Below are 11,326 nucleotides of genomic sequence, written 5' to 3'. Positions count from 1 at the left end.
GAGAGAGAGAGAGAGAGAGAGGAGAGATCTTGAGATTATGATTATGGGACTGTATAAGGAAGACACCGTTTCAGAGAGCTACATTAGATTTTTAGGCATGAAAGCGGGATTAATGGAAATCTATTTTTCCAAGGCCCTCATAAAATGCTTCCAGGGTGATTCCTCACCCATTTCAACTCTTCAACTTATTACTATTACCAAGTGTGCCTTACAGTGACTCTCTTTACCCTTTTCTCCTCCATACAAACTGTGTCCCATCCGGTTTCCTCCAGATAGTGGAATGACCGTAGCTCTGTCCTAAGCCCCTAACTTCACGCACAGTTTGCTTCTCAAACTGTCCAGTTTTAGGACTTTACTAAAAAGTATTGGGTGGTATGATAGACAGACACAAAATACATCAAAGTTCAGCAGTGCTGAACAGGACAATTCATCCTTGTAAACGCTATGCATTTTCCACCCCTTTCTTCCTCATTTTAGACTTCCTTTTGTCTCCTTGAAGTAATCATCAAAGAACAGCCATTTCCACGAGTGTCTTCCCTTGGTTTCTCTGAATGATTTTCATTTCTCTGTACAGCCTATAAATAATTTGGTTCATCATTTTTAGTTTTGATCTATTGTGAAATTATACTGCATGCACCAGTTTAAACCTTGTTCATTTTGCTTCTTTACTTTATAAGATGTAAGCATTAAGATTTATAGCTATAGTATAATTTATTCGTTTCCATAAAGTCCAGTATATTGATAAGCTATAATATATATATAATTTTCTAACATTTTTTTAGTTGTTTCTAACTTTTGGCTACAATGAACAATATCTCTTTAAATACTTTAAAGCACCTATGTAAAGAGTTTCTGAGTCATGTGTTACATATTATCAAACTAGCTATTTAAATTGTCTGTTAATTGTGCCAAATTTTACTTCTGTCACCTTTTAAAATGTTTCAGGATGTGGGTTCCAGTTTGTTTGGGTGGTGGCTTTAAAAATAGTGTTTTAAGATAATTATACTGCGTGCTTTGCGTTTTGTTTAGGAACACGAGTGTAAACTGACCCAAGAAATCCTAGAACTGATTGACAGGGAAGTTGACCTTATGATGAGAGGAGTCAAACCTCAGAATCTCGAAGGACTCAGAAAGAGAATCACAACGCTCTTTATTCACTACATCAAAACGCCTCTGTTTAATCCTGAAGTTGCAAAGTACCTTAAGGTACACTACATACTGTCCTGATTTTCCAGATCCTAAGATGCTATGTCATTAGCTGAAAGATATTCGAAGTTTGCTTCTGTGCTTTATGTCAAATCTAAGCGCCGCTGCCCCTTTGCTGAGCTCCCCAGCCTTATCATTCCGTTGACAAGCTGAGGTCCCCCATCCCCCTCTTTGGCACATGAATTTTCCCTCACACCCCCAGCTTTCATACCGTCGCTCCCACCTGCAGTGCTGTGCTCTATTTGATCTTGCCAACTCTCTCTCATTTTTCAAAAATGAAACTCTTCGTCCTTCTCTCTCACGAGGCCACGGAGAAAGGTGGCCTTTCCGTTTCTCCCTACTCTCCCAGTGTGCCTGGTCTGTCTGTCTTCAGCACTTACATAACTGTAAGTGTCAGTGACTGGATCCACGAAGACATCCCAAAGAGCTACAGACAGCTGGAGTTTGGGTTCCATTATGCCCTCGCCACAAGTACGATTAGCTTTCCAGGGGACGCGCATACCTCTTTGTTTTTTTTCAAAGCTAGTTGAAACACTTTTAGTAAATTGGGAAGTTTCGCTAAAGAGTTATAGTTGTAGGATTATTTTTCGAATTATAATCTAGGAAGCTGACGATCTTTAGAATTTAAGCAAAACCAAAACCTCATAATGCAGACAAAAATCTAGAAAAATAAAAAGTGCTTACTGTTCATATTCTTTTTCAATTAATTAAAAATAATTATGCTGTTAAAAAGACTGGGAGAAAAGTTTCCCACTGTATCACTTCATAGTTTTCCCTGTGTCTAAGTTGGTTTGTTTATATAGCGTTGCAGCGATATAATAAGAGAATTTGTACTCTACACCATTACGTCATGTTATGTTGCTGCTTTTGAAATTTCTTTGATAGAAGTTCACTCTTCCAGTAAGTTTTAATAATGCATAAAGTCATGTAACTAGCAATACATCGAATCCAAAGAAAACTTCACTCTCACAGGCGGCCCTGCTGTCATCAGCTCTTAGCCAACCTGTGTTTTATTTCGATGGCTTTATTTATTCCAGGATGCCTTAATAAACAGAATAATTCTATTGTGGAACCACATGCAGTCTCTTGAGACAAACTTCCTTCCTCTCATTTCATTTGAAATTTGCCCATGCTTAGATGTATCAGTGGTTGGTCGTTACAGCTCAGAAGCCAAAGATACAATCCCGAGATGCAGGAGTTTGATTCTTATCTTCTCACTTCAGGGAACAACACTTGTCTTCTGTTTTATTTTAGGGTTTTTTTTCTTTTCCTTTTTTCTTTTGCCATTCTGATTTGCAGCTGGGACTTTGACTTATTTTGAGTTTTTTTTTTTTTTTCCTTACAGTACAAAGGTTAGTCAAGTTACAAAGTTCAGCTTTGTTAACCGTTTTTATATTTTTTAAAAAAGGTAAATCCTCACAGAATTGCCATGACTCCTTTGTCATGTATAGCATCCCTTTTTAAAATTTCTGGCCACCATGGGCTAGTTTGGAGTTGCCTACCTGCTTGAAGTAAAGAAAGTTAACCAGTTTTTCAAGGCACTAGCCATGAGGCAGTGGCAGATTGTGATTCCTGGAAGAAGATAAATGAATGAAGTAAGCCTATGCTGATCCCACTTGGTTGTGAAGGAGAACCGTGCTGTACTAGAGCAGGAGGGCAAAGAGAAGCTCTGGGTTCCTTAAGCTGGGTTGAAAGCATGAGGCTCTCTCTATCCCTCACACCCACGTGACAGAAGCTTGAAGGACACAGGGCTATGAATGGATTGCGTAGGTCAGAAGCTCACAGGTCAACAGTGCCCCACTTACACAGTCAGCTGCGTTCCCCTCAGAGCCGGAATCTGAGGATAACATGTGAAGAGAGACACCCCTTAAAGGATAAATGGTAACAACATCAACACTTAACACAAGCTAGTTACCTGTTCTCTGTTCCCAAGACAGACTGGAACACTCCAGTTCATGGAGCAATTGGCAGGCATACAAAGGGGACTGAGTCAGTAGTGGGAAGTGATTGGCCCCAAATGGAGAACTGCTTTATTCTTGATTAAAAAACAAAACAACAAAAACCAACAAAACCCCACAAACTTAAAACCATGACATTAACTGATCAAGCTATTATTAAAATTTTAACTGTTCCTCCAAAAAATAAATATATAAAGCTACTGATGGAAATAAAAATATTCACAATTAAAGTAAACTTCATAATGTTTCACATCCAAAAACAGATGAGAAAACAAAATGTGATAGTAAAACAAGCAGCTAAACCATGATTCAAATGACAAATGTTGGAATTACCTGAGGAAGACATTTGGTCAGGTCATAAGATTTCAGAGGTTCATAAATTAAGCGAAGACATTCAAGATAAGCGCTGTAAAACTTCTGAAGAAGAAAGCTATCACCCATGAGCCGGAAAACCACACTTGATTAAATTAAGTGGAGATTGGTGACATTGAAGAAGAAGCCAGTAATCACTGAACTAGAAGACCACTATAGAAACTGTTCACAGTGGCACACGTGCAGACAGAATGAGAAACAACATGAGCGCCATCAGGCTGTTGAAAAGGTTCAAGTACCCCAGTGTATGTCAGAGGCTCAAATTAGAGAGCAAAGGATAAAGGAAACATTTTGTTAAAATAATGGCTGTCATTCTTCTGAATTTGATGAACAAACTAAACTCATAGATTCAGGAGAAGCCAGTGCAGCATGACATACAAGGAACAAAGGACAACAAGCCAAAGCTCTGGCCAAGGAGAAAGAGCAGCTCGTGTACAGTGGGACAAAAATAAGGACGGAAGCCGATTTCTCAGTGGAAACATCACAGGGGAAAAGACAGCCAGTCAGCTGGGCGAAGCTCTCAGGTCAACCACAGCGAGATAAATGTTACCCTCTGTCTCTTCCAGTTGAATTGATTTATTTTCCTTCCTTATCACACAGGAAACACCTTTCAATATACTACTGAATGGGATCACTGAGGGCAGATAGCCATCGCTTGTTCCCAGTAGTAGATGAGAAAAATAGGTTTTAAAAAATGTGCTAAGACTCAGTGATTGATTTTCTAAAGACTCTACCTACGTCTGTCTAGCGGTTGGTGTGTGGCATAGATTTTTAATATTTTGGCCAGGAAAACAAATTTTGCTTGGGATTTAAGTCTCACACACAATAGGCAGTTCAAAGAAAAGGAAGTTTTTTTTTTTTGTTGTTGTTTTTTAGAGCAAGTGATTTTAGAGTTAATTTTGAGCACTCCTCATCCTTCTGCTTAGTATGTGTCTTGGGTTTCCATCTTCTTTTTTCTTTCTATTTAGGTCCCTCAAGACCCACTGAAGTTTTATGACACGATTTACTTTTGCCACAGTTGTCAAATGTATTTGCCGTCTGTGGAGTTTTCTGTCTCGCCCACCTCCCACCGTGTGCACCGCTGCCGGCACTGTGTAAGCCTGGAAAATGAGACTCAGAGGCGGGAATCGTTTTTGAAGTACAAGTGTTTACTTCAGCGGCTCTACCACTCTGAAGCTGATTATGGGGATAACTCCCAGGTTGCTTTTCTGATGCAGGTATGAGCTTTAAAAGGTGCTAATTATGAAACAGAGCTGGGGGGCCCTTGAGATGGCTCAGTAGGTAAGAGCCCGGGCTGCTTTTCCAAAGGACCCAGGTTCCATTTCCATCACCCACACAGCAGTTGACAAGTCCTCATAACTCCTGTCTGAGGGGAATCTGATGCCCTCTTCTGGCCTCTGTAGTCACTGCACCGGCCATGCACGCGGACAAAACAACCATGCCCATGAAATTTATCTGTCAGAGAGGCTCTTAGGGCTTAGAGAGGTTCTAAAGGGCTGTGGAAACCGTATTAGGACTTCCTAAAGCAGACAGCTATTGAATTTCTGATATTCTGGCATAGATGTGTTCTTGGTGTTTACATTCCATACTACACTCTGAAAATTCACTGGTAAACCAGATAGCACACCTTAGAAAAGAAGGCAGATGTTTAAAAAGAATGATGGCAAAGATCATGAAGCCTGTGAGCTTTAAGAGACTGGCATTCACAGTCAGGGAATAAGATGCCTGAGATGTCTGATAGCAGATTTCATGTGGGCGATGTTGAAAGATGACAAAGTGTGGCACACACACACACACACACACACACACAAAACACACAAATCCTAAAGTCTGATGAATGCTGCACCCCTTGAAAAAAAAATTTACTCATCACTATTTAATTATTTCCCCAATTAACATGATGATATTTAAACCAATTACTTAGAAGCAAACTAAATTATTGTTTGAACTTCTTTTGGCATGTAGCTTCAGGATATTAAATACTTGACAGAGAACATCTGGGCATCCCAGTCAGCCCTCAGTGCCTGGGATGATCTCAATGACCTGGTCATGGTCAGGTGGGATAAACACGTGGAGTGGTCTCCCTGGAACTGCATTCTTCTCACCAAGGATGAAAGCACAGCTCACCTCAGGCTACCGAGTATTGAAAAGGTAAGATGCTGGACTTGGAGATTTTAAGTTAGCCAATTGATTACAACAGGCAGTCCGAGTGCCCTTTAATATACCAGTGGCTGAAGTGTTTCTACTGAATCAATAGACAGTTATATGGGGCTACGTGGAGTGACAAGAGCAAGATACGGAGATGATGTGTGCTAAAGATGTGAAAATTAACAGGAAGCTAAGGTATATAGGGTAAGGATGAGAAATTTGAATATATAAACGTCATCTCATTCTTTTCTAACAAGTTCAAGCACATCCAGTGCACAGGAGGTTCTAGGAAGGACTTTGTTTCACTCACATATTTCTATCCTTTTCATACCTATAGTAAGGCCTGTTGAAGACCAGGGCCTTGTTTAAGTATTTGTTGAATAAATTTTGACAAGGATGTGGTGGTGGGGCACATCTGGGGGAACTTCAGCTGGTGCACCCACTATGGAAATCAGCACAGAGCTTCCCCAAAGTGCAAGTGATCGAACTGTCCTATGGTGAAGCTATGACAGTTTATGTCTGATGGGATCTAAGTCTGAATACCCCAGAGAGATCTGTAAACAATGTGTGTGTGTGTGTGTGTGTGTGTGTGTGTGTGCTATTCACCACAGATAAGGTATAGAATTAACTTAGGTTCAATCAATTGATGGATGGATATACAAATGTTTGTGTTGCTTGTATGTATTGCATTAGAGTTTTATTCAGAGTGTAATGTTAAAATAAGTTGGACTGGAAAAGATGAATAGCACACGTTTTCCTTCTACATATGAAATCTAAAATTTGCAAATAAAAGCCATGTAAAAGGAGACTAGGACGTCTTTGCAGGGCAGGGAGGAGTCCACAGTGGTAAGAGAAGCAGAGAAGAGATGAGTGAGCCTTAATGAAGTGCAAGACATACTTGCGTGAAGACACCATGATGAAACTTACTCTTTTGCATATTAATTGAAAAACATGAAGTCCAAAGTCTCTGTATACTAAATAATGCTAATTATCAATATATAAATATTAGGGAACCCAGACATTGTCCTTTGATTTAATGGCAGGTGTCTGCCTTAAAAAGTACTCAGTTGTCAAATTCTTTTTATAACTTTGGGAGTCACACATATGGGATTCATTCTTCCATTTGCTTCCGCCTAACCAGGAGAGATGACAGCACCACAAAGTGGGACTAGTACTTCATTTTACTAACTCTTAAGATGCACTCTGAAAAGCATTCTGGTGAATAAAGTTGAGGTAATCCTGACGGGCTCCATGTACACTCTGAGTGCAGGTCTCCAAGAGCTGGCCCTGCTTCTCTCTCAATTTATTATATTGTGGTATCTTTAATTCCATGCACGACACCATTAAAGGAGACTAAAGCCATGGATCAAGAACAGTGCTGTCCCAAGATGCTGCTGCTGCTTGTTTGATTATTAAGGAAGGCGAGGGATGATATAAACGGAGGAAACTAGTTACAACTTTAGCCATTTCCAATAATTTCTGAGTTCTAAGAACCCAGGCTATGAAAACATTCACTCTAGGGACTGAAAGAATGCGCAGAAAGAAATTGAAGCTGTGTTAAATGTTATATTTAGTAAACTAAGCTGCTGCATAAATATTTAATCACTGGAAGCACAGCCAATACTAGCAATATCATTTCATCTAGGACCCACAATGAAATTGAAGTTCATTCCCAAGGCTTATATTCCGGTTCTTCCTCAATTAATCCACACAACTCCTTTGTGGATCTAATCAAATCACTGCACTCTCAGATTAAATGTTCCATCCATGTGCATTTCTCGTCTCAGGATACCAGTCGCTCTTAATTTCCGCAAGTGGAGCAGAGGCTCTCGTCCTGACTCCAAACCTTTGCCGCTCTCCAGGGTCTCCAGTTTGTGCTGTCCTGCAAGCGTTACGTTACTGTCCATTCTGTTCTGAACAGTTCAAGTCTGTGCAGCAAGTCAAAGCAATTCCAGAATCCCCCTAATCCTCCCCAACCCCCCCGAAGCAACAACAGAGCAAAGAAACAAACACAACAACAGCAACAAGAGAATTTAAAATGATCTCATTCTTTGGCAGAGGAGAGGGTTCTGTTCTGAGAGGGTGGGAGTGACGCTGATTAAACTTTCTCCACGCAATCTGGCTAAAGTTGGGCCAGTGATTCGCTAAAAGTCATCTACCACGTCCCAGTTTCTTTCCTGTCTGTCACTATCAACCTGTCGGACATATTTACTTTACATTAAGGAATTTTAGAAGATTGGCTAAAGATGTGGAATCGGCAAAACCTTCCAAGGGAGTCCAATCCAGAAAATGAACTGTTCCTCCTTTCTCATGTCCCATCATTGCTCAGAAACAGGGCAGTTGTACAGATGGACAGTTTGTTGGGGGCGGAGCTGTGTTGGCAGTGGTGAGCGTGTGCAAGCTCCAGGCTGCCGCACACCACCTTGCTGGCCCCTATCAGCAATGAGCTATTTGACTGCCTACTGCAGCCTTCTCTCACACCTGTCAAAGCCGTCTCATCTCCCGTTCCACCTCTCTCCATTGAGCACACACCAGTCTGTTTCTCCATCTTTATAAACATGGTAAATACTGAACCATTGCCAAGACTCATCTCTGATATCTTGCTGCTGCTCAGAGTCAGGGTGATACTACTGCTACTCAGGGTGTCCACGGGTCGGTTTCGTGCAAGCTCCCAGCTTGATGTCTGATACCCCAAGGCTGGCTGGGCTTGACTCTTGTGCTTGTAGGCTGAGGGCAGTAATGCTGCCCCGCACTTTCCCTTTGGAGTTCAAGGCTACTACACATCTCCCTATTGGTGCAGATAGCGCCAAGGTTCATGGGGGCTTTGTGCTTTCCGGCTGCTTGCAGAGATGCTGTGGAGAAGGATATAGATTAGTCGTTCTCTACTGCACCCAGCTCTGTCCTACCATCTTCCCTTGCAATTTTGTGAGCCCATTTTTTAAAAGCATCTTCCCATAAAACTTGTCTCACCCACTCCCCTCCTTGAGTTGTTCTGGAGCTACTGCACAGCTCTGCAGACTGACTCCATGGAGCAGACCCTCCTTGGAGCATGAGTCCAATGTATGTATGTATGTATGTATGTATGTATGTATGTATAGGCATGTATAAAACTGTTGATTATTACATGCCACTGAAATAAAATAGAAACCTGGGTACATCCTACCCCATACCAGGTAATTACTGTAAGTACAAATGGAGGAGAGAAAGAGTAAAGAACTAATAACAATAGTAGTTTGGAGAGAGAGAGAGAAAGAGACAGAGAAACACAGAGTCTTGGTAGATTCGAAGCTGAAGCATCACAGAAACGAAGAGACAAAGTGAGAAGAAGAAAAGTATCCCAGGTTGAATAAACTGATAAGCAAAGATACTGGGACATGGTCGTGTTTCATCTGGCAAAATATATATTTATGGATTTTCATAAAACTTTATTTTCCTTTATTTGCAGGGGTATGGACACCATTTTGTTCACAAGATCAAGCACAAACATATCCTGGCTAAAAACTATTTTTCACAGATCCCAACGTTGGCATCACTTATGCTTACTGATGATGAAATAGAAGATATCAGGAGTAAACACTCCACAAAGAGTCCACCCAAAGTCATAATAACCCGTGGGATTCAACGTCATTAGATTCAAGAATATCAATTTGAAGATGAGCGGTTTTGTTCTCTATGATGAGAGTAATACAGAGGTCATGTGACATGGAAAACCAGCTATATACTTCTATTTGTATTATTTGCTTTACTGAATACTTTGTTATATGAATAGAAAAAATCTGTATACACAAAAAAACCACCCTTGTTAGGTGGTTAGTAATCTATAAAATTGATACTAACATTAATAGTTAAAGAGAACATTTTACTTTTTTATCTATTTTCATGTTAATTTAAGAAAAAATGCTTTATAGTCAAAATACATCAGTGAAACAAAACTTTGGCTTAACCTTCAGTGAAAGTAATATATTTATTTAACATATACTTTATGAGTATATTCACTTTCTATACATAAGCCTGTATTTTGATATACGTATTTGAATATTTTACTTTTATTGTCTACTTTTACCTTTTAACTGCATAATACAAGAAAAGAAACTATAGCAAACAAAGAGAAAAATCTGCATTGCATGCCATGAAACAAGGCAGACAGTAGAAATGTTATGTTAAAAGCTTCCTACGGGGTAGTGTTGAGATTCTGTAAGAAGCATAAACTTGATCAAATCAACTGTCCACTGCTTCTCAATAAACTAATCAATAACCACTGACTCCATATCTGTCTGAAATATGTGCTGATGATGTATCCAAATGTGGCACACCCCAAAGAGCATGGTTCAAGAAGAGCTTATTTACAAAAAGGCCCTACACTAATACATACATGACACAGGGAAACAGAAGGAATCCAGGGTCATGTTTCAGGTATACAAAATCTGATGGAGAAGCCAGAGAACCCAGAGAGAATGGAAAGAAGATAAGTAGATCACTGCGAGGACTGGTAACCAGTCTGCAAAAGAACAACCAAACTAAGATGACCTCAAGAACTAGATAACAACCCCCCAGTCTCACACCCTCCTTTGCTCCAATTGCCTTCTCCATTTGGAAACAGAGGAAAAGCATACAAGTTTACATGGTTTTAGAGGGAAGAGAAGGGGAGTTAATGGCAGAACAGTTATGGAGGGCTAAATAGAAAGCATTGGGGAAGAAAAAAAACAAAATGGGGATATAATTCAAATTAGTAAAATCTCATGTTATAGAACTATAGAAAACACACATTTTACTGTAATTCTATGTAAATTATGTTGTTCTTTCAAGTCTAGTGATTAATAAATTTATTATAAGTATTTGCTGCTATAAATATTTGATATATTAACAACACCTATCTAGAATATCTACAATTTTTCCTTACATAGCAAGAACATGTCTGTCTTCATTTGGGTCTCATTGCTGTGAACAGACACTATGACCAAAGGAACTCTTTGGGGGAACTCAAGACAACATTTGATTGGGGCTGGCTTACAGTTTCAGAGGTTCAGTCCATTATCATCATGGCAGTGCGCAGGCAGACATTCTGCTGGAGAAGTCAAGAGTTTTACATCTTGATCTGAAGGCATCAAGGAGGAGACTGGATGTGTTTCACCCTGGGTGTAGCTTGAGCATTTAAGACCTCAAAGTTCCACCTACACAGTGATATGCTTGGTCTAACAAGGTCACACCTCCTTCAACTAGGCTACATCTCCTAATAATGCCACTCCCTATGGTAAAGCATCCAAATACATGAGTCTATGGGACCATACCTATTCAAACTATTACATTCTACTCCATGAGCTATAACACAATGCTTAATGCATTTAGTCCAACACAAAAGTCCACATAATCTATCACAGTCAGAACAATGTTTAAAAGTCTAAAAAGTTCGAATTCTCTTCTGAGATTCATGCAATCTCTTTACTGTAATCCCCTGTAAAATCAAAATAAATATGAAGATTCCATACATTCAACGTATGGCACAAGATATACATTACTATTGCTAGTTACATCATTAAATCATTAAATACAGGGACAGGAGCACAGTGAGGAAATGCTGGAACAAAGCAAGACCAAAACCCAGCTGGGCAAACCCCACTCTGAGGCTCACATCTGATGTCAAA

At 39.9% G+C, this 11,326-nt stretch overlaps 1 protein-coding gene across 1 annotated transcript in view; it reads left to right on the top strand.

Annotated features, from left to right (window-relative positions):
• The window catches only part of Iqub (IQ motif and ubiquitin domain containing), a 64,429-nt gene extending 53,904 nt beyond the window's left edge, over positions 1 to 10,525 (top strand). Inside the window, exons 10-13 of the mRNA XM_021164903.1 lie at positions 1,030 to 1,206; positions 4,505 to 4,753; positions 5,502 to 5,687; positions 9,130 to 10,525. Of these exons, the coding sequence (XP_021020562.1) occupies positions 1,030 to 1,206; positions 4,505 to 4,753; positions 5,502 to 5,687; positions 9,130 to 9,315 (798 nt within the window). The 3' untranslated portion in view covers positions 9,316 to 10,525. The remainder of the gene's footprint in view (positions 1 to 1,029; positions 1,207 to 4,504; positions 4,754 to 5,501; positions 5,688 to 9,129) is intronic.
• Positions 10,526 to 11,326: the final 801 nt, after the last annotated feature.

Source organism: Mus caroli, chromosome 6 (assembly GCF_900094665.2).
Source record: "Mus caroli chromosome 6, CAROLI_EIJ_v1.1, whole genome shotgun sequence".
Classification (NCBI taxonomy): domain Eukaryota; kingdom Metazoa; phylum Chordata; class Mammalia; order Rodentia; family Muridae; genus Mus; species Mus caroli.
The sequence above is the reverse complement of the archived record's forward strand: the minus strand, read 5'-3'. Positions and strand labels throughout refer to the sequence as shown.